At 38.2% G+C, this 24,180-nt stretch overlaps 1 protein-coding gene and 1 long non-coding RNA gene across 2 annotated transcripts in view; both read right to left on the bottom strand.

Moving 5' to 3' along the window:
* The window catches only part of KIF2B (kinesin family member 2B), a 32,684-nt gene extending 15,022 nt beyond the window's left edge, over positions 1 to 17,662 (bottom strand). Inside the window, 1 exon segment of the mRNA XM_082371879.1 lies at positions 2 to 17,662. Within this exon segment, the coding sequence (XP_082228005.1) occupies positions 2 to 849 (848 nt within the window). The 5' untranslated portion in view covers positions 850 to 17,662.
* Positions 1 to 19,445, bottom strand: part of LOC309618328 — a 673,944-nt gene extending 654,499 nt beyond the window's left edge. Inside the window, exon 1 of the long non-coding RNA XR_014238417.1 lies at positions 18,470 to 19,445. This is a non-coding gene — a long non-coding RNA (uncharacterized lncRNA). The remainder of the gene's footprint in view (positions 1 to 18,469) is intronic.
* Positions 19,446 to 24,180: the final 4,735 nt, after the last annotated feature.

Genomic DNA, 24,180 nt, shown 5'->3' with positions numbered 1-24,180 from the left:
GGTGAACTGGTACACCAACTCGTTGGAGGCAGTGTTGTCAAAGGCGTGGTCGAAGCAGAAGGTCTGGTTCTCCAGGTAGCGAGTAAGGTCCACCTTTTGTTTGGACTCGTGCACCATGACCACTTTGTCCGAGGGGATGGTGATGATATCCAGGTCCTTCATGGTGGTCTCCCGCTGGTTGAGAGGCCGCTTCCTCACGCAGACGCAGATGCGGTGGTCCTCCAGTGGCTTCGGGCCCGACAACTGGCTGCAGTCCAGGTGCCTGCGGCATTCCTCGATCATGCTCTGAATCTCGTAGTTGGGGTTTCCTGTGTTGACAGCCAGGGCGCGCTGAGCTCGGATCTCCAGCTGCAGCCGTCTGTGCTTCTCTCGCTGCTTTTGCAGTTTCTCAATTTCCCGTAGGCAGGGAGACTTTTTCTGCTTCATCAGGCAAAGACTGCTGGGAACTCTCACATCCGGACTGTCCCCCGAGGGCGTTTCGTTTATCTGGGGGATCCTCGCACTCCACCGCGTGGCCGCCCGCTGGTTCCCGATGGCCGAAGAGGGCGCTAGAGACAAGGAGGGCAACGCCCTGGCCGGCGTGGGGTGCTCAGCAGAGGCCAGCGCTGGATTCAGCAGGAATATGGCCTCTAGATCAATCTTTTTGCCTTTTTTGACTCCTTTTTCGACCCATTCTACCGTGACCCAAGCGTTTTGTGTTTTGACCTCTGTGACCACCACGAGGTGGATCCGCCCATCGCTGCGCTGGATCGCCACACAGATGCCCACTTGGATGTTTCCAAAGTGCGGCTTCAAGGGCTTCACGGAAGAGAGGCGCGGGGAGACAGGGAGGCATAACTGGCCGGCCATGGTGAGTGATGGAGGGGTCAGGGCTCGCCTCCAGGGTCCCTTGGGTTTGGAGCAGCAGGACCTGAGCCCAAGCCAGACTGAAGCGCCCAGAGCACTGAGTGCACTCCGGGTTTGCACCTACCTTTGTGAGCACTAGGGCTTGGCCTGGGGCCATTCTCGTCACAAAGCACTGGGGAAAAGAGGCGGCAGAGCCTAGGGCCTCTGGATGAGAGGTGGTGGGAAAAAATTCACGTCGTTCGTGATGCTAGGTGCTAGGTACAGAAGCAGCTGGAATAGAGAAATTGTTCTCTGCACTGAGAGCATAGGGATAAGTGTTGGGAATGGGGTGTGTGTTCCACGGACACTTGTGCCTAAGCTTCAGAAATATCCATTCTCCCCTGCAGTCTTGACGGGCAATCTCAAAGCTAAGTGTTTTAGTTTGAGAACCAGTGAATGCTACCTTAAACTTCACAATACTCCAGTGATCAATGGGAACAAGGAAGGTAGAGCTGCCTGCAAATTACAGGCTTCAAGGAGAGGATCCCAGAAAAATTCCCTCAAACTTTCCATCTTTTTTCTGTCCCTCCCCTGCTTCACAACATGTTTAACAGTCACAACTTAAAGTTATTCCTCTTTAATGGGATTTCTCATTACGAAATCAAAATGAGTTGACTGTAAGGGGTTCTTGTGGTAATTTGCTAATATGGAACTTCGTTTGATGCAGCATTTGGGTTTGCAAACATAAGCTCTTTATCACATTCCAAGTGGCTCTGACAGCTATAAAGTGAGTCGTTGTATTCACTGCAGTCACCACTATTTTTGAGATTATTTCAGCAATTACCTCTCCAAACTCCTTCAGTAATTACACTTCTGGCCTCATTATCCATAATTTGGAGAGGAATGATGTTTGGTAGAAAGAGATAATTCATCTTATACCCCCTCTTTATCCTGCAATGTGTGTGTGTCCTTAAGAAGTTGGTGTGGGTGGGTGGAGGGAGGGGGGCTTGGGGAATGGGAGATGGAAAGGCCGCTAAAATGATCAGAGGCAGTATATTCTGGCAAGTTTGCAATTTTTTCTGTAGGATGATTTACAAAAAACAACAAAGATTATATCAACTGCCAGAGAGGACAACATGAGGATTAAGGTGACACTTTAAGTTGATCTATCTTTTCCCCCAAGTACTACACTGTCTTTTGGGCTGTGAGTCTGGGGGTAATTGCAGTGACAGCTCCATAGTAGCATGAAGTATCATGGTGTCCTTACAACCCTCCCTAGGATCAGGTAACATATGGAAATAAGTTCTTAACTATAAACTGACTTTTTAAAAAATTTATTTATTTTTGGCTGCGTTGGGTCTTCATTGCTGCTCGCGGGCTTTTCTCTAGTTGTGGCGAGCAGGGTCTACTCTTCGTTTTGGTGAGCAGGCGTCTTATTGAGGTGGCTTCTCTTGTTGCAGAGCACAGGCTCTAGGTGTGCGGGCTTCAGTAGCTGTGCCAGGCGGGCTCAGTAGTTGTGGCACACAGGCTTAGTTACTCCGCGGCATGTGGGATCTTCCCAGACCAAGGCTCAAACCCGTGTTCCCTGCATTGACAGGTGGATTCTTAACCACTGCACCACCAGGGAAGTCCCAACTGACTTCTTTTAAATGGAAAGTTTACTTAAAAATTTAGTTAAGCTTACATTTTGAAAAGAAGTTTGGAGAGGGTGGTATTGGATAAGTATGTAGTGCTCACTTCAGGGAGATGTTGAATGTCAGCAGAGGGATTGGAGAAAGGGCTTTACCTAGTTGTGTTTTTACGATTATTAATTTTATTTGCCAAATTATCGATATATAAAGTTGTACTATAAATCAGTTTTTTCTTAGTTTTTAATTATTATTCTTATTTTTTAATTAATTAATTTATTTTTATGGCTGTGTTGGGTCTTCGTTTCTGTGCAAGGGCTTTCTCTAGTTGTGGCAAGCAGGGGCCACTCTTCATCGTGGTGCATGGGCCTCTCACTATCGTGGCCTCTCTTGTTGCAGAGCACAGGCTCCAGACGCGCAGGCTCAGTAATTGTGGCTCACGGGCCCAGCTGCTCCACGGCATATGGGATCTTCCGAGACCAGGGGTCGAGCCCGTGTCCCCTGCATTGGCAGGCAGATTCTCAACCACTGTGCCACCAGGGAAGCCCAGTTTTTTCTTAGTTTTAAGAGCATTAGGGAAATGTTTTAATCCTTCTGTTTTTTAAGTTAAATTATATTTTTGAAAACATTGCTGCTTTAAGGTGCTTAATAGTTGTTGTTGTTTTTTTAAACCTTTACCTTTGAAAAAGCTAGCCTGCTCTCAAAATTATGCAAACTAGGGCTTTGCCCAGTTAACCATATTTTTACAACTAAGCCAATAATTTTGTAGATGACTAGGTCTGTGGTGACAGTGCAACAGTCAGAGACTAAAGTTTATTTTGCTGCCCAGCATACCCATAAAGGTCTTTTAAGATATTTCAGGGTTTTTTCCCCCTTTAGTTCTATTTTCTCTTAAATAGTTCCTTAAGAGGTCTCATTTGTTTCCAAGTTTAATTTGTTTTATTTGGAGATACATACATATAGAGAGAGAGTGGGAAGGAGAGAGACAAACCTCTCAGGTGTTTTTCTTTTCTTTTAATTTTTAAATTTAATTTTATTAATTTTTTTATACAGCAGGTTCTTATTAGTTATACATTTTATACATATTAGTGTATATATGTCAAACCCAATCTCCCAATTCATCACACCACTACCCCCACCCCCAGACGCTTTCCCACCTTGGTATCCATACATTTGTTCTCTACATCTCTGTCTCAATTTCTGCCCTGCATACCGATTCATCTGTAACATTTTTCTAGGTTCCACATATATGCGTTAATATACGATATTTGTTTTTCTCTTTCTGACTTACTTCACTCTGTATGACAGGTTCTAGGTCTATCCACGTCTCTACAAATGACCCAATTTCATTCCTTTTTATGGCTGAGTAATATTCCATTGTATATATGTACCACATCTTCTTTATCCATTCGTCTGTTGATGGACATTTAGATTGCTTCCATGACATGGCTATTGTAAATAGTGCTGCAATGAACATTGGGGCGCATGTATCTTTTTGAATTATGGTTTTCTCTGGGTATATACCCAGTAGTGGAATTCCTGGGTCATATGGTAATTCTATTTTTAGTTTTTTAATGAACCTCCATACTGTTCTCCATAGTGACTGTATCAATTTACATTCCCACTAACAGTGCAAGAGGGTTCCCTTTCTCCACACCCTCTCCAGCATTTGTTGTTTGTAGATTTTCTGATGATGCCCATTCTAACTGGTGTGAGGTGATACCTCATTGTAGTTTTGATTTGCATTTCTCTAATAATTAGTGATGTTGAGCATCTTTTCGTGTGCTTCTTGGCCATCTGTATGTCTTCTTTGGAGAAATGTCTACTTAGGTCTTCTGCCCATCCTTGGATTGGGTTGTATGATTTTTTAATATTGAGCTGCATGAGCTGTTTATATATTTTGGAGATTAATCCTTTGTATGTCGATTCATTTGCAAATATTTTCTCCCATTCTGAGTGTTCTCTTTTCATCTTGTTTATGGTTTCCTTTGCTATGCAAAAGCTTTTAAGTTTCATTAGGTCCCATTTGTTTATTGTTCTTTTTATTTCCATTACTTTAGGAGGTGGATCAAAAAAGATCTTGTTGTGAATTATGTGAAACAGGGTTCTTCCTATATTTTCCTCTAAGAGTTTTAGAGTGTCCAGTCTTACATTTAGGTCTCTAATCCATTTTGAGTTTACTTTTGTGTATGGTGTTAGGGAGTGTTCTAGTTTCATTCTTTTACATGTAGCTGTCCAGTTTTCCCAGCACCACTTATTGAAGAGGCTGTCTTTTCTCCATTGTATATCCTTGCCTCCTTTGTTATAGCTTAGCTGACCATAGGTGTGTGGGTTTATCTCTGGACTTTCTATCCTGTTCCATTGATCTGTATCTCCGGTTTTGTGCCAGTACCATATTGTCTGTATTACTGTAGCTTTGTAGTGTAGTCTGAGGTCAGGGAGTCTGATTCCCCCAGCTCCGTTTTTCCCCTCAAGACTGCTTTAGCTATTTGGGATCTTTTCTGTCTCCATACAAATTTTAAGATTTTTTGTTCTAGTTGTGTAAAAAATGCCAATGGTAATTTGGTAGGGATTGCATTGAAACTGTAGATTGCTTTGGGTAGTATAGTCATTTTCACAATATTGATTCTTCCAATCCAAGAACATGGTATATCTCTCCATCTGTTTCTATCATCTTTAATTTCTTTCATCAATGCCTTATAGTTTTCTGCATACAGGCCTTTTGTCTACCCAGGTAGGTTTATTCCTAAGTATTTTATTCTTTTTGTTGCAATGGTAAATGGGAGTGTTTCATTAATTTCTCTTTCAGATTTTTCATCATTAGTGTATAGGAATGCAAGAGATTTCTGTGTATTAATTTTGTATGTTGTAACTTTACCAAATTCATTGATTAGCTCTAGTAGTTTTCTGGTGGCATCATTAGGATTCTCTACGTATAGTATTATGTCATCTGCAAACAGTGACAATTTTACTTCTTCTTTTCCAAATTGTATTCCTTTTATTTCTTTTTCTTCTCTGAATGCTGTGGCTAAAACTTCCAAAACTATGTTGAATAATAGTGGTGAGGGTGGACATCCTTGTCTTGTTACTGATCTTAGAGGAAATGCTTTCAGTTTTTCACCATTGAGAATGATGTTTGCTGTGGGTTTGTCATATATGGCCTTTACTATGTTGAGGTAGGTTCCCTCTATACCCAGTTTCTGGAGAGTTTTTATCATAAATGGGTGTTGAATTTTCTCAAAAGCTTTTTCTGCATCTACTGAGATGATCATATGGTTTTTCTCCTTCAATTTGTTAATATGGGGTATCACATTGATTGATATGCATATACTAAAGAATCCTTGCCTCCCTAGGATAAATCCCCCTTGATCACGGTGTATGATCCTTTTAATGTGTTGTTGGATTCTGTTTGCTAGTATTCTGTCGAGGGTTTTTCAATCTATATTCATCAGTGATATTAGTCTGTAATTTTCTTTTTTTGTAGTATGTTTGTCTGATTTTGGTATCAGGGTGATGGTGGCCTCATAGAATGAGTTTGGGAGTGTTCCTGCCTCTGCAAATTTTTGAAACAGTTTGAGAAGGATGGGTGTTAGCTCTTCTCTAAATGTTTGATAGCATTCACCTGTGAAGCTATCTGGTCCTGGACTTTTGATTGTTGGAAGATTTTTAATCACAATTTCAATTTCATTTCTTGTGATTGGTCTGTTCATATTTTCTATTTCTTCCTGGTTCAGTCTTGGAAGGTTATACCTTTCTAAGGATCTGTCCATTTCTTCCAGGTTGTCCATTTTATTGGCATAGAGTTGCTTGTAGTAGTCTCTTAGGATGCTTTGTATTTCTGCAGTGTCTGTTTTAACTTCTCCTTTTTCATTTCTATTTTTCTTGATTTGAGTCCTCTCCCTCTTTCTCTTGATGAGTCTGGCTAATGGTTTATCAATTTTGTTTATCCTCTCAAGGAACCAGCTTTTAGTTTTACTGATCTTTGCTATTGTTTTCTTTGTTTCTATTTCATTTATTTCAGCTCTGATCTTTATGATTTCTTTCCTTCTGCTAACTTTGGGTTTTGTTTGTTCTTCTTTCTCTAGTTCCTTTAGGTGTAAGGTTAGATTGTTTATTTGAGATTTTTCTTGTTTCTTGAGGTAGGCTTGTATTGCTATAAACTTCCCTCTTAGAACTGCTTTTGCTGCTTCCCATAGGTTTTGGATCATCGTGTTTTCATTGTCATTTGTCTCTAGGTATTTTTTGGTTTCCTCTGATTATTTCAGTGATCTCTTGGTTATTGGGTAACGTTTTATTTAAGCTCCATGTGTTTGTGTTTTTCACACATATTTCCCTGTAATTGATTTTTAATCTCTTAGCATTGTAGTCAGAAAAGATGCTTGATATGACTTCAGTTCTCTTAAATTTACTGAGGCTTGATTTGTGACCAAAGATGTGATCTATCCTGGAGAACGTTCTGTGCATAGTTGAGAAGAAAGTGTAATCTGCTGCTTTCAGATGGAATGTCCTATAAATATCAATTAAATCTATGTAGTCTATTTTGACATTTAAAGCTTGTGTTTCCTTATTAATTTTCTGTTTGGATGATCTGTCCATTGGTGCAATTGAGGTGTTACAGTCCCCCACTATTATTGTGTTAATGTCGATTTCCTCTTTTAGAGCTGTTAGCAGTTGCCTTATGTATTGAGATGCTCCTAATTTGGGTACATATGTCTTTATAATTGTTATATCTTCTTCTTGGATTGATCCCTTGATCATTATGTAGTGTCCTTCCTTGTCTCTTGTAACATTCTTTATTTTAAAGACTATTTTATCTGATATGACTATTGCTACTCCAGCTTTCTTTTGATTTCCATTTGCATGGAATATCTTTTTCCATCCCCTCACTTTCAGTCTTTATGTGTCCCTAGGTCTGAAGTAGATCTCTTGTAGACAGCATATATATGGGTCTTGTTTTTGTATCCATTCAGCAAACCTGTGTCTTTTGGTTGGAGCATTTAATCCATTCACGTTTAAGGTAATTATCAATATGTATGTTCCTATGACCATTTTCTTAATTGTTTTGGGTTTGTTTTTGTAGGTCTTTTTCTTCTCTTGTGTTTCCCACTTAGAGAAGTTCCTTTAGCATTTGTTGTAGAGCTAGTTTGGTGGTGCTGAATTCTCTTAGCTTTTGCTTGTCTGTAAAGCTTTTGATTTCTCCATTAAATCTAAATGAAATTCTTGCCAGGTAGAGTAATCTTTGTTGTAGGTTCTTCCCTTTCATCACTTTAAATATATCATGCCACTCCCTTTGGCAGAAACTTCAGAGTTTCTGCTGTTAAATCAGCTGTTAGCCTTATGGGAGTTCTCCTTATGGGAGTTCCCATGTATGTTATTTGTCATTTTTCCCTTGCTGCTTTCAATAATTTTTCTTTGTCTTTTTTAATTTTTGTCAGTTTGATTACTATGGGTCCCAGCATGTTTCTCCTTGGGTTTATCCTGCCTGGGACTCTCTGCGCTCCCTGGACTTGGGTGGCTATTCCCTTTCCCATGTTAGGGAAGTTTTCGACTATAATCTCTTCAAATATTTTCTCGGGTCCTTTCTCTCTCTCTTCTCCTTCTGGGACCCCTATAGTGAGAATGCTGCTGGGTTTAATGTTGTCCCAGAGGTCTCTTAGGCTGTCTTCATTTCTTTTCATTCTTTTCTCTTTATTCTGTTCCGCAGCAGTGAATCCCACCATTCTGCCTTCCAGGTCACCTATCCGTTCTTCTGCCTCAGTTATTCTGCTACTGATTCCTTCTAGTGTAGTTTTCATTTCAGTTATTGTATTGGTCATCTCTGTTTGTTTGTTCTTTAATTCTTCTAGGGTTTTGTTAAACATTTCTTGCATCTTCTCAATCTTTGTCTCCATTCTTTTTCCGAGGTCCTGTATCATCTTCACTATCATTAATTTGAATTCTTTTTCTGGAAGGTTGCCTATCTCCACTTCATTTAGTTGTTTTTACAGGGTTTTATCTTGTTCCTTCATCTGGCACCCTGCCCTCTGCCTTTTCATCTTGTCTATCTTTCTGTGAATATGGTTTTTGTTCCACAGGCTGCAGGATTGTAGTTCTTCTTGCTTCCGCTCTCTGCCCTCTGGTTGATGAGGCTCTCTAAGAGACTTGTGCAAGTTTCCTGATGGGAGGGACTGGTGGTGGGTAGAGCTGGGTGTTGCTCTGGTGGGCAGAGCTCAGTAAAACTTTCATCTGCTTGACTGCTGATGAGTTGGGCTTGGTTCCCTCCCTGTTGGTTTTTTGGCCTGAGGTGACACAACACTGGAGCCCACTGGGCTCTTTGGTGGGGCTAATGGAGGACTCTGGGAGGGCTCACACTAAGGAGTACTTCCCAGAACTTCTGCTGCCAGTTTCCTTGTCCTCATGGTGAGACAGGGCCACCCCCCTGCCTCTGCAGGAGACCCTCCAACACTAGTAGGTAGGTCTGGTTCAGTCTCCTATGGGGTCACTGCTCCTTCCCCTGGATCCCAATGTGCACACTACTTTGTGTGTGTCCTTCAAGAGTGGAATCTCTGTTTCCCCTGGTCCTGTTGAAGTCCTGCAGTCAAATCCCGCTAGCTTTCAAAGTCTGATTCTCTAGGAATTCCTCCTCAAGTTGCCAGACCCCCAGGTTGGGAAGCCTGGTGGGGCTCAGAACCTTCACTCCAGTGGGTGGACTTCTGTGTTATAAGTGTTCTCCAGTTTGTGAGTCACCCACCCAGCAATTATGGGATTTGATTTTATTGTGATTGTGCCCCTCCTACCATCTCACTGTGGCTTCTCCTTTGTCTTTGGATATGGGGTGTGTTTTTTGGTGCATTCCAGTGTCTTCCTGTCATTGATTGTTCAGCAGTTAGTTGTGATTCCGGTGTTCTCGCAAGAGCGAGTGAGAGCACATCCTTCTATTCCGTCATCTAGAACCAATCTGTCTCAGGTGTTTTTAATTGCCTTTAGTAGCTTCAACATCTACCCACTAACAAAAGCCTGAAACAGATCTTTGACTTGCCCCCCCCTCTCTGCCCATCCTGATTTGGAGTTAGGTAATCCTTTTCCAGCCTCTAGAAGTCTTCTGTAACTGTGACATGTTTTAATCTCCCAACCAATTATTACCTTGCTTCATTGGGCAACCTCATCCAGTCAGGAACTCAGCTTATTTCTCACATTGCCCTTAGAATTATTTTAATGGATAATTTCTTATTAATTCCCTGCTTACAGATGTTTTAGTAGCTCTCCATCATTCTAATTGATATAGTACAAATTCCACAAGTGGGTACATCATGCACTTTGTCATCTTGCCTTACTTTTTCATCCTCAAACTTTACCACTATCCACACGTAGTCTGAAGTTGAGCAGTACTGAAGAACTTGAGGTCCTTCAAACACAGCATTTTCTTTCAGATTACTAACATCTAGTCCAGTGGTTCTCACTATTAAGGTACATGAAACTCACCTTTAGAGCTTGTTAGAACACAGATTGCTGGACCCCACCCCAGAGATTCTGATTCAGTGAGTCTGAGGTGTGGGACTGAGAATTTGCATGTCTGACAAGTTCCCAAGTGAAGCTGATGCTACTGGTTCTGGGACACAAACATTGAGAATTACTTTTTCAGTGCTCTGACTAGAATAGCCTCTCTCTACCTCCTCGTTTCCTTGAACTCTTCAGTACCTATCTCAAATATGACAACCTGAAAAAGTTTCTCTGACCCTGTTGATGATAATCAGGCAAAATAACATTAAACTGAGACATCTTCCTAAGAGATAGTATCTATTACTAGTTGGGTTTGTTTGATCAGGGAAACCCAAAATCTTCATTTTCAGTAGTGACTACAGAAAAAATTCCCATAGGTTAACATAACAATAAACTGTAGAGAGTCATTTGAGTGCTTTTACAATTTTGATAATCTGGAACTTCAATTGCAGTAATATCTTTTTTTAATCTACTAATACAAAATTCAGAATTCAGATACTATGTATATAACCCACTCATTTTATGGAGTTTATTCTAATGGAACAGTCCGCCTAAGAAAACGCTGTGAATCTTTAGTAATAAGATAAATATAGCATTTGTCAAAGTGTGAAGACCTAGATATGAATCATGGTATCATTGTTGGCCATGGCCTCAATGGCCATTTATTTGGTAGATGAGCAGTTCTTCTACATTAGAGACTGAAGCCACCATGATATTTTTTTTAACTGAAAATAATCAAGCAGTAAGTATATGTGAAACGCTTACCACATTCTGTTTCCTATGCCAAAGGAATCCTATCCTCAAGGAAGTTACTACTTTCACATTTTGTTCTATGTATTTACTAAGAAGCCCATGCCTTAACAAGCAACTGATATATCGTGACTTCATTTCAAATCCCCCTTATTCAAAAGCTGTACGTATATAGAGAAGTATAGGGTAGTGTGGAAGGAAGCAAGCATGGGAGATGAGTTTAGTATTTTCACTATTAATTACAAGCATATTCCCAGGTTGGGGCCTGCCAGAGTTACTTTACAGTAGGGAATATGATTTCTAGTCTCATTTTAGATACAAACCGCCCAGGAGAAATGCATCAAATAAGTGCCTTTCTTGCACTGTTTTAATGGACATCTAGCAGCTGTTGTGTTTGTTTGATCACCTTGGGGGTCTGTACTTTTCCAGTAGATGGATGCAATCTGAGTTTGATTTTAGTTCTTCAGAGGAGCTCAGTAGATTTTCCCAAATCTCTTTGAAAAAATGTAATTTGTCATTTCCAATTTAAAAGTTCTTGTTTTCTTCTTTGAAGAGTGGAGAGATACCTTACTAAGTGTATGCCTTTAGAAAACAAGGGGAAAATTAACTTAAAATGAGAATAGTATTTTACCACTGCAGCTATTATCTCTGCCTTCTGACATTTCAACATTTTTCCCATGCACTACACTTAACCAGAACAGAAAAGTCCACATTTTTCTAGCCATCTCACTGATTTAATAGGCAGGAATTGTTTCTATGACAATGGCATCAACTCCAAGCTATCTTTCCCCAGCTTATTAAATAGCACTGCTTACCCGGAGATATTTATTTGATTCCTACATATCTGTTGATTGTGGAAGTTATTCTATGAAGTTAGCCAAGATGGTAAGACTAACAATTGTCATTGTCTCATTTTAAATCCATTTGTGTTGGTCATCTTGAAGCTTTCAATTTGATTTAGGATGCTGAGGGAGTAGGCTTGGGATTTGCTGATGGTCTGTATATCAGTGCTTGTTTGTAACTCACACTGTAACTACAGAAATCATGTTACTCATGAATATAGTAGGTGCCTTTGGAGTTCAGCTACAGCTCTTTTACTTGAAAGCCATGTGCTATATTCCTTGCCTTCAGAGTCTTCTTTAGATTATGCAAGTCAGGATATTTAAATTAATTTGCTATGGAACAAAAACATTTTTCCATATGTTTTGAACAAAAAACAAAACAAAAAATACTATAGTTTTGTGAGAAATAATTGTAGGAACTTGGATATTTGTCCTAGAAAATGTTTGAGAGACAGACTTCTCTATACTTAAAAGGTTACCTATAGAAGAAGAATATAATTTGTTCTATTTAATTTAATGTGTGTGAATGTTCAATAATTCAAGTGCTAAGCCATCAAGACTCAACTTAGCATCACTTGTCTTGAAAAACATTCCTTGACATCTATTGCTGTCTTTCTTCTAAATCAATCACAGGTAGATTTGTTGCCTTCCTCTTAATTCCCACCTTTATTTCATATTTATTATGACATTACACTTAACCATTTTTGATTAAAAGTATCTGCATCTGCCTTTCTAGGTAAATAATTAAGGACCTTGAGAGAAGGGAAGAGTGTACTTTGTGTTTTTATACTCAGTGTCTAGAGTATGGATTTTTCAAGTTTCCTGAAATTATAAAAACTAGCACAGGAGATGGATGCTTTAGAGAGACATAAGGTCAAACTAATGAAGGACCTCATTCAATCAGATATGCACTCAGCAAACCTTAATGACTGCCTCCTAAATGTCAAGGTCTGAGCTAAGTGCTAGATATGAAATAGTAAAGCAAATAGCCCTAGACTCCGTTCTCAGGCAGCTTACAGCATTGTTTTTAGAGACATATATTAACAAACAGCTACACATGTGTGTATAAGATATATATATGTATAAATATATATAAATAATATGGATGACATTCTAATAACTACAGCTATCTAAGAGTCAGGGTCCTATTCTCATATTCTAAAGTGTATTAAAGCAGAGACTAAATGGTAAATGACAGCTTGTTAGGAAAGAGAGCATATGGTCTATATTTAAATTACAGATGCAGGTGTTGGGCTAAATTTGTGTTCTCAAACCTGGCTATATATTGGAATCATCTGAGAATCTTATACAAAGTACACATTGCCTGGCTTCACCCAGACCTGCTGAATCAATCTCTAGTGGCCAGTGCCTGGGAATCTATGTTACTAAAAAGCACCCCAGGTTATTCTTCTGTTACTGTGAATCCAGAAAGCACTGGATTGAATACCCTGTAGGTCTCTTTCTATTCAGAGATTTTATGAACCTGTGGTTCTGTGAATAAAATGATGAATGATCCTTTCATACATCTGTGGCCATTGAAATTTCTTTTTTAGTCTTTTGAATGTTTGAAGATACTCCTGCTTCAACAAATGTGACACAATGCAGTTTTACTGGGAAAGCTACTTTTAGGTTTCTGCAAAATGTTTACTGCAAAATGTAATCTTTGGTATTATTCTCTAACAACATGAAGTAAAATTGCATGATATCAAAACCTCATGTCATTAAAGGAATTTTATAAGCATGAAGGCATACCATTTATTTTTGTAACTTCCATAGTGTTTTAGAATAGCACCTTGTACATAGTAGATATTTAATAAATGTTTGTTAAATTGAACTCTTGGATAGCATGAAGGAAATATATGATGTTTCAGAGTACTCATGCTTTTTGATTGCTTTTTCCTATTTGCTAAGTGTATAAGGTGAATGTTATACCAAGACTGAAAACCCTTAGGTTTGTGCTATGTCTCAGTATAATCTCTGAAGGTAGTATTACAAGCACTACTTATCATTGTTGGAGCCTAGTATCCGCCTGTCAGAGTAATGTATATTTACCATTTTGCAACAATTTTTTATGTTCTTACCTGGAAATACAAAGCAAGAAGACTAAAATTCTAAGGAATAGTACATGATGTCAAAATAACCAGTTGGTTCTGGGGAAAAAGTATTTCCTTTAAACAACCGGTTGACTTAATGGAGATGACATGCTGATTAGTTTATATTTCAAGTACATGTGTTAGCGTTGTATAAGCCGCTAAGATTCAGGAATTACTGGGAAACCTCTAGATAAAATCATTTGCTATTAGTGAATATATATTTAGTTTGGTAAATAAGGGATATTGCTGGGATAGGAAATTTGGGGTGAGATTGTGTGCTAACATTAGCACTTTGCAATTTCTTGTTAAGTAAATGAATTAATGGATAAATGAAGAAAGAAATGATTGTCAAATCATTTGTCAAATCTCAATATGGATTTTCTAGCCAGAGTGAACTTAAGACAAATGTAATTCAGATCATGTTATAGATATGTTTTAAAAAAATATTCAATGGCTTTCCATTTCAGTGCTTAAAAACTCAACCTTTTATTCATGGCATTCAAGGCCCTGCATAATTTGCCCTTTGCCACTCTTCCCCCTCTTATCTCGTGTCACTCTTTCTCCCTTTTAAAAATGATATTCCAGCCACATCGGTCTTCTCTTAGTGTTTTGATGCACCCAGCTTTTTCCTGACTCAAGAATTTTGCATACCTTGCTTTACTGGGAACTGGCTCCTTCTTAATCTTGTCCTGCACTTAATAGCTGTGTGACTTTGTCTCTTTTTGGGTTTGAATCCTGACTCCACTGCTTCCTAGTTCTATGACTGTGAACAAATTACTCAATCTCTCTATGCCTCAGATTTATTCATCTGTAAAAGCTACCAGTAGTATCCACCTCAGAGGGGTGTATGAGGAATGCATACAAATTAATGAAAAAAGTGCTTAGAATGATGCCTGGCACACACTAAGAACTTAGTAAATGTTTCTTTTTATTACCATATTTTGGAATTACTCTATTTACTTGCTTATTTATTGTTTATTCTCTGTTTCTCCTATTAGACTGTCATTGTGTGAGGGAAGAGTACCAACAAGCCACAGAGCTTTAATATGAAGAACCTTAGAACTGAAGTAAAGAGATCTAGGTTTGTCAGCTCAGACATTGATACTTATTTGATCTTCAGCACGAAACACCACTTTTCTGAAATTCCATTTCTTCATCTGCAGAAAGAAAGAAGGAAGGAAGGAAGGAAAGAAGGAAGGAAGGAGGGAGGGAGGGAAGGAGGGAAGGAGGGAGGGAAGGAGGGAAGGAAAGAAAGAAAGAAAGAAAGAGAGGTTGGACCAAATCTCTCAATTCTTCTCTGACACTTAAGTAAGAATGTTTCTAATTTGCAAACAGTTAAGCCTCATTCCAAAGGAGATACAAGTAAATTTTGGTTTGTCTGGTTAATAATGAGAATTCTTTGCTGAATTATGATAGAGAAGCAATGATTATAGGTTGTTTGAGAAAGTACGTAGGTTTAATGGACACCTCTACAGCTGCCCATTCACACTTAAACGATGCTGGAGGAAGAATTTATGGTAAAATACAGTCCTGTGAAAAACAGAATAAAGAGTTTGGTTTCCACCTGGATTTGGGCCCCTTGGCTTATTTTTGTTTCACCAAGATGAATGTATTGGACTTATCTATAAAGTATTATATTTTTAATCAGAATAAGAAACTTGTATATTGAGTATAGATGTGTGTGTGTGTAATCAAATTATTCTCATAGCCTTCTTTTTTTAAAACTGTAAGTAACATGATAAATGGTCCCAACTACTAGAGAAATATAGTAGATGATTCATTAAATATTTCCAGAAAATGCTGATTGAATTTCATTGAAAATTTACCTCTGGGGGAGAGAATATTTGAAAGTGAAAAATACATTGAATGGCGAGAAGTTGTCCTAGCATATTTCTACACTGTAAATTGGACCTATGAGATGTGCCTTATTTCTTATTTCATTAGAACATAATATTATATAAAATAACTATCTCAAATAGTATAGGAGAAAACATTCTCAATTTTATCAGGTTTTATTTTGAGTTATAATTACTGGTCTCATTAATTAAATAGATAAATTTTATCAAACCAATAAAAATTAGCCATTATAATGATTTACCAAAGACTGAAAGTACTATATTATCTATGTGATGCTTTAATGAGGCACAATCAATTTTTATTAATTTTGTATGTAAGAAAAGTGTTAAAATATGTCTCTAGTTTATGGCCTAAGTGTTGTAGTGAAAGAAACTTCTGTTATGAAAAGGAATGGAAGAAAATAGAATATAGTATACTCTGACAAGTTTAGAAGATGACAACATATATTCAAGAAATAAAAAGTAATAACAGATGTTCAGGACTGATAAAAGTTGAAATGGTTGAAAAGGATACTGGATCTTTCTGCTTTGTATGTCCCACAACATGTGATTTATCTCTAGACATCTATAGGCTTTATTTACAGATTGTCTTTTAATTTGTTTTTTCTAGGATTTTTCACTTGTGAAAAAATGATTTTGTAGAGTTATATATTTGGAAGAAATGTGATTCTTGATATTCCTCATAGTAGAATCACAGAATTTTAGATTTGAGAGAAATTAATAATTCATATTGTCTTTCACTTTGTCTTGTTTTGAGTACTAAAAGTAGATTTTTCTTGTTGAAACAGATGGATTTTGAGAACCTGCCTGGTCAGTAGAACTGAGAGCTATCATTTATTCAATGCACATTCATTGGGCACATATTATGTGCAGGAACATACTAGGCATACCATTAACATTATAACCTTGAATGTGGCATGCACTTTGCCTGGAAAAAGTGTTTATATGAAATATATTACAATTAATATAGTTATATTTTTAAAACAGGGTATTTTCTCTTGTGTGGGAAACATTTATGCATATAAAAGGATGACGATTAGATCTATTACTTTAGAGATTAGTTTAAAAGATTCCTACAATATTTTTCTTGGCTGGGAGAATAATGACAAATGTAATTCACATCTGTATCTGACAAAATGCTGAATGGTGAAACTGGAACTAGGATATACATGATAGTAGCTTAGTAAAGGCAAAAAGAACCAGAAACAGAGTGAGAAAAAAAATCTATTATGTATTGAATGGCTCTGATGTACTAAACATCTTACACAGTTTTGCCTTCAAAAGTTGTTTCTCCTCTACACCTAGCTCTTCTCGTACTTCCTGTTCCCCTCATTTAGTTATTCATTATGTTCTGTCAATTCTACTTTCATGGAAACCTCTTGAATCACATATTACTGTTACTTCTGTTACTCTCTTAATTTGGCCACCATTGTCTCATATAACTTACAGCAACAACCTTCTAACTGGTTCCTCTTCTTCCAGACTTGTCTTCAAACCAGCCAACTCCATGCACTAAGCCACCCTAAGTCTTTTCTAAACCGCATATCTAAGGCACTGTCTCCTCTTCCGTGAAGTCCCACCAGCAATGCCTTTCTAGGCACTGTTGCCTCCATCCTTTCCTTTCCAACCTTCTTACCACTTGTCCAACTCTGTGCTCCACCCTATGATGTGCTAGACCCAAATATGCTATGACATTATAATAAGCAGCCCATGCATTAGTCAGGTAGACAGAGTATTGGTTCAATAATGATTGGTTGCTGATCTTGAGGTTTAAATGAGATATGCAAATCACTTAGTATGGTGTGTGACCCATAGAAAGCTCTCTAAAAAGGCTAATTGTTATTTACTTTGCTTATGTGTCCCCTCTACATAGAATTCCATACCTCCCTTATCTCATCTCCCCTGTTTCTCTTGATTACCTTCTTTGTGTGCTTCAGGTATTTTATAACTTACATGTTATTTTACATAAGAAGGTTCCCCTTAGCTCTTAAGATTGCAGTGATAATTCTCCTATGTGTATCATTCTTTAACTCTGGGGAAGCACTATCCTGAATTTGCCACTTGCATGTTTTCTACAATACAAAATAAACTTCAGGGCAGTGACTACATTGTTTACTATATTATCTCCAGTATATCACATAGGTGCCACTAAATATTTGTGAATGAACAATGAATAAAATTAATAATGATAGATATAAAATTAATAATGATAGATACTATTTATGGAGGTTTTATTATGTGCCAGACCCTGGGCTAAGTTCTCAAGTTCTCAAGTATTTTTCTTACTTTCTCTCTCTGTCTAGGCATGTATGTCTCTCTCTCTCTCCCTCTCTCTCTCTCTCTCTCTCTATATATATATATATATATATATATATGGATATATAAAATAAATGTATATAGTCACACTCATGTACATACATACACACATATGTATTTGTATGAATATATTTACATATTTATGTAAATAATGTAAATAATGATTATTTATATATACATGTGTGTAAAATATATAAATATTTTATATAAAATTTTGTGTATACCATATATTATATATATTTAATTTTTTTTTGTTTGTTTGTTTTTTTGTTTTTTTTTTAAACATCTTTATTGAAGTATAATTGCCTTACAATGGTGTGTTAGCTTCTGCTTTATAACAAAGTGAATCAGTTATACATATACACTATGTTCCCATTTCTCTTCCCTCTTGCATCTCCCTCCCTCCCACCCTCCCCATCCCACCCTTCTAGGTGGTCACAAAGCACGGAGCTGACCTCCCTGTGCTATGCGGCTGCTTCCCACTAGTTATCTATTTTACATTTGGTAGTGTATATATGTCCATGACACTCTCTTACCCTGTCACATCTCACCCCACCCCCTCTCCATATCCTCAAGTCCATTCTCTAGTAGGTCTGTGTCTTTATTCCCGTCTTGCCACTAGGTTCTTCATGGCCTTTTTTTTTTTTTTTCCCTTAGATTCCGTATATATGTGTTAGAACACTGTATTTGTTTTTCTCTTTCTGACTTACTTCACTCTGTATGACAGACTCTAACTCCATCCACCTCATTACAAATACCTCCATTTCATTTCTTTTTATGGCTGAGTAATATTCCATTGTATATATGTGCCACATCTTCTATATCCATTCATCTGTCGATGGACATTTAGGTTGCTTCCATGTCCTGGCTATTGTAAATAGAGCTGCAATGAACATTTTGGTACATGACTCTTTTTGACCTATGGTTTTCTCAGGGTATATGCCCAGTATTGGGATTGCTGGGTCGTATGGTAGTTCTATTTGTAGTTTTTTAAAGAACCTCCATAATGTTCTCCATAGTGGCTGTATCAATTTACATTCCCACCAACAGTGCAAGACTGTTCCCTTTCCTCCACACCCTCTCCAGCATTTATTGATTCTAGATTTTTTGATGATGGCCATTCTGACCGGTGTGAGATAATATCTCATTGTAGTTTTGATTTGCATTTCTCTAATGATTAATGATGTTGAGCATTCTTTCATGTGTCTGTAGGCCATCTGTATATCTTCTTTGGAGAAATGTCTATTTAGGTCTTCTGCCCATTTTTGGATTGGGTTGTTCGTTTTTTTGTTATTGAGCTGCATGAGCTGCTTGTAAATCTTGGAGATTAATCCTTTGTCAGTTGCTTCATTTGCAAATATTTTCTCCCATTCTGAGGGTTGTCTTTTCGTCTTGTTTATGGTTTCCTTTGCTGTGCAAAAGCTTTTAAGTTTCATTAGGTCCCATTTGTTTATTTGTGTTCTTATTTCCATTTCTCTGGGAGCTGGGTCAAAAAGGATCTTGCTGTGATGTATGTCATAGAGTGTTCTGCCTATGTTTTCCTCTAAGAGTTTGATAGTGTCTGCCCTTACACTTAGGTCTTTAATCCATTTTGAGTTTATTTTTGTGCATGGTGTCAGGGAGCGTTCTAATTTCATACTTTTACATGTACCTGTCCAATTTTCCCAACACCACTTATTGAAGAGGCTGTCTTTTCTCCACTGTATATGCTTGCCCCCTTTAACAAAGATAAGGTGACCATATGTGTGTGGGTTTATCTCTGGGCTTTCTATCCTGTTCCATTGATCTATATTTCTGTTTTTGTGCCAGTACCAAACTGTCTTGATTACTGAAGCTTTGTAATATAGTCTGAAGTCAGGGAGCCTGATTCCCCCAGCTCCGTTTTTCGTTCTCAAGATTGCTTTGGCTATTCGGGGTCTTTTGTGTTTCCATACAAATTGTGAAATTTTTTGTTCTAGTTCTGTGAAATGTGCCAGTGGTAGTTTGATAGGGATTGCGTTGAATCTGTAGATTGCTTTGGGTAGTAGAGTCATTTTCACAATGTTGATTCTTCCAATCCAGGAACATGGTATATCTCTCCATCTATTTGTATCATCTTTAATTTCTTTCATCAGTGTCTTATAATTTTCTGCATACAGGTCTTTTGTCTCCTTAGGTAGGTTTATTCCTAGATATTTTATTCTTTTTGTTGCAATGGTAAATGGGAGTGTTTTCTTAATTTCGCTTTCAGATTTTTTGTCATTAGTGTATAGAAATGCAAGAGATTTCTGTGCATTAATTTTGTATCCTGCTACTTTACCAAATTCATTGATTAGCTCTAGGAGTTTTCTGGTAGCATCTTTAGGATTCTCTATGTATAGTATCATGTCATCTGCAAATAGTGACAGCTTTACTTCTTCTTTTCCGATTTGGATTCCTTTTATTTCTTTGTCTTCTCTGATTGCTGTGGCTAACACTTCCAAAACTATGTTGAATAACAGTGGTGAGAGTGGGCAACCTTGTCTTGTTCCTGATCTTAGTGGAAATGGTTTCAGTTTTTCACCATTGAGGACAATGTTGGCTGTGGGTTTGTCATATATGGCCTTTATTATGTTGAGGAAAGTTCCCTCTATGCCTACTTTCTGCAGGGCTTTTATCATAAATGGGTGTTGAATTTTGTCAAAAGCTTTCTCTGCATCTATTGAGATGATCATATGGTTTTTCTCCTTCAATTTGTTAATATGGTGTATCACATTGATTGATTTGCGTATATTGAAGAATCCTTGCATTCCTGGGATAAACCCCACTTGATCATGGTGTATGATCCTTTTAATGTGCTGTTGGATTCTGTTTGCTAGTATTTTGTTGAGGATTTTTGCATCTATGTTCATCAGTGATATTGGCCTGGAGTTTTCTTTCTTTGTGACATCTTTGTCTGGTTTTGGTATCAGGGTGATGGTGGCCTCGTAGGATGAGTTTGAGAGTGTTCCTCCCTCTGCAATATTTTGGAAGAGTTTGAGAAGGATAGGTGTTAGCTCTTCTCTAAATGTTTGATAGAATTCACCTGTGAAGCCATCTGGTCCTGGGCTTTTGTTTGTTGGAAGGTTTTTAATCACAGTTTCAATTTCAGTGCTTGTGATTGGTCTGTTCATATTTTCTATTTCTTCCTGGTTCGGTCTCGGCAGTTTGTGCATTTCTAAGAATCTGTCCATTTCTTCCAGGTTGTCCATTTTATTGGCATAGAGTTGCTTGTAGTAATCTCTCATGATCTTTTGTATTTCTGCAGTGTCAGTGGTTACTTCTCCTTTTTCATTTCTAATTCTATTGATCTGAGTCTTCTCCCTTTTTCTCTTGATGAGTCTGGCTAATGATTTATCAATTTTGTTTATCTTCTCAAAGAACCAGCTTTTAGTTTCATTGATTTTTGCTATTGTTTCCTTCATTTCTTTTTCATTTATTTCTGACCTGATCTTTATAATTTCTTTCCTTCTGCTGGCTTTGGGATTTTTTTGTTCTTCTTTCTCTAATTGCTTTAGGTGCAAGGTTAGGTTGTTTATTCGAGATGTTTCCTGTTTCTTGAGGTAGGCTTGTATTGCTATAAACTTCCCTCTTAGCACTGCTTTTGCTGTGTCCCATAGGTTTTGGGTCGTCGTATCTCCATTGTCATTTGTTTCTAGGTATTTTTTGATTTCCCCTTTGATTTCTTCAGTAATCACTTCGTTATTAAGTAATGTATTCTGTAGCCTCCATGTGTTTGTATTTTTTACAGATCTTTTCCTGTTATTGATATCTAGTCTCATAGCGTTGTGGTCAGAAAAGATACTTGATACGATTTCAATGTTCTTAAATTTACCAAGGCTTGATTTGTGACCCAAGATATGATCTATCCTGGAGAATGTTCCATGAGCACTTGAGAAAAATGTGTATTCTGATGTTTTTGGGTGGAATGTCCTATAAATATCAATTAAGTCCATCTTGTTTAATGTATCATTTAAAGCTTGTGTTTCCTTATTTATTTTCATTTTGGATGATCTGTCCATTGGTGAAAGTGGGGTGTTAAAGTCCCCTACTATGATTGTGTTGCTGTCGATTTCTCCTTTTATGGCTGTTAGTATTTGCCTTATGTATTGAGGTGCTCCTATGTTGGGTGCATAAATATTTACAATTGTTATACCTTCCTCTTGGATCGATCCCTTGATCATTATATAGTGTCCTTCTTTGCCTCTTGTAATAGTCTTTATTTTAAGGTCTATTTTGTCTGATATGAGAATTGCTACTCCAGCTTTCTTTTGATTTCCATTTGCATGGAATATCTTTTTCCATCCCCTCACTTTCAGTCTGTATGTGTCTCTAGGTCTGAAGTGGGTCTCTTGTAGACAGCATATATATGGGTCTTGTTTTTGTATCCATTCAGCCAGCCTGTGTCTTTTGGTGGGAGCATTTAACCCATTTACATTCAAGGTAATTATCGATATGTATGTTCCTATTCCCATTTTCTTAAATGTTTTGGGTTTGTTATTGTAGGTGTTTTCCTTCTCTTGTGTTTCTTACCTAGAGAAGTTCCTTTAGCATTTGTTGTAAAGCTGGTTTGGTGGTGCTGAACTCTCTCAGCTTTTGCTTGTCTGTAAAGGTTTTAATTTCTCCATCACATCTGAATGAGATCCTTGCTGGGTAGAGTAATCTTGGTTGTAGGTTTTTCTCCTTCATCACTTTAAGTATATCCTGCCACTCCCTTCTGGCTTGCAGAGTTTCTGCTGAAAGATCAGATGTTAACCTTATGGGGATTCCCTTGTGAATTATTTGTTGTTTTTCCCTTGCTGCCTTTAATATGTTTTCCTTATATTTAATTTTTGACAGTTTGATTAATATGTGTCTTGGCGTGTTTCTCCTTCGGTTTATCCTGTATGGGACTCTCTGTGCTTCCAGCACTTGATTAACTATTTCCTTTCCCATATTAGGGAAGTTTTCAACTATAATCTCTTCAAATATTTTCTCAGTCCCTTTCTTTTTCTCTTCTTCTTCTGGGACCCCTATAATTCGAATGTTGGTGCATTTAATATTGTCCCAGAGGTCTCTGAGACTGTCCTCAGTTCTTTTCATTCTTTTTTCTTTATCCTGCTCTGTAGTAGTTATTTCCACCATTTTATCTTCCAGGTCACTTATCCTTTCTTCTGCCTCAGTTATTCTGCTATTGATCCCATCTAGGGTATTTTTAATTTCATTTATTGTGTTTTTCATCATTGCTTGGTTCCTCTTTAGTTCTTCTACGTCCTTGTTAAATGTTTCTTGCATTTTGTTTATTCTATTTCCAAGATTTTGGATCATCCTTACTATCATTATTCTGAATTCTTTTTCAGGTAGACTACCTATTTCCTCTTCATTTGTTAAGTCTGGTGTGTTTTGACCCTGCTCCTTCATCTGCTGTGTGTTTTTCTGTCGTCTCATTTTGCTTATCTTACTGTGTTTGGGGTCTCCTTTTCACAGGCTGCAGGTTTGTAGTTCCCGTTGTTTTTGGTATCTGTCCCCAGTGGCTAAGGTTGGTTCAGTGGGTTGTGTAGGCTTCCTGGTGGAGGGAACTAGTGCCTGAGCTCTGGTGGATGAGGCTGGATCTTGTCTTTCTGGTGGGCACGTCCACGTCTGGTGGTGTATTTTGGGGTGTCTGTGGCCTTATTATGATTTTAGGCAGCCTCTCTGCTAATGGATGGGGCTGTGTTCCTGTCTTGCTAGTTGTTTGACATAGGGTGTCCAGCACTGTAGCTTGCTCGTCATTGAGTGCAGCTGGGTCTTGATGTTGAGATGGAGATCTCTGAGAGATTTTTGCCGTTTGGTATTATGTGGAGCTGGGAGGTCTCTTGTGGACCAGTGTCCTGATGTTGGCTCTCCCACCTCAGAGGCATGGCCCTGATGCCTGGCTGGAGCACCAAGAGCCTTTCGTCCACACGGCTCAGAGTAAAAGGGAGAAAAAATAGAAAGAAAGAAAGAAAGAGGCTATAATATAGTGAAGTAAAATAAAGCTATTGTAAAGCAAAGCTATACAGACAAAATCTCACCCAGAAGCATATGCATATACACTCACAAGAAAAAGGAAAAGGGGAAAAATTAATATATCCTGCTCCCAAAGTCCGCCTCCTGAATTTGGGATGATTCGTTGTCTATTCAGGTATTCAACAGATGCAGGCACATCAAGTTGTTTGTGGAGTTTTTATCCGCTGCTTCTGAGGCTGCTGGGAGAGATTTCCCCTTCTCTTCCCTGTTCGCACAGCTCCTGGGGTTCAGCTTTGGATTTGGACCCGCCTCTGTGTGTAGGTCACCTGAGGGCGTCTATTCCCCACCCAGACAAGTAGGGGTTAAAGGAGCAGCTGCTTCGGGGGCTCTGGCTCACCCAGGCCGTGGGGAGGGAGGGGTACAGAGG

The sequence above is a fragment of the Balaenoptera borealis genome (genome assembly GCF_965194805.1).
Source record: "Balaenoptera borealis genome assembly, chromosome: 20".
NCBI lineage: Eukaryota > Metazoa > Chordata > Mammalia > Artiodactyla > Balaenopteridae > Balaenoptera > Balaenoptera borealis.
This window is presented reverse-complemented; position numbering and strand designations above follow the sequence as displayed.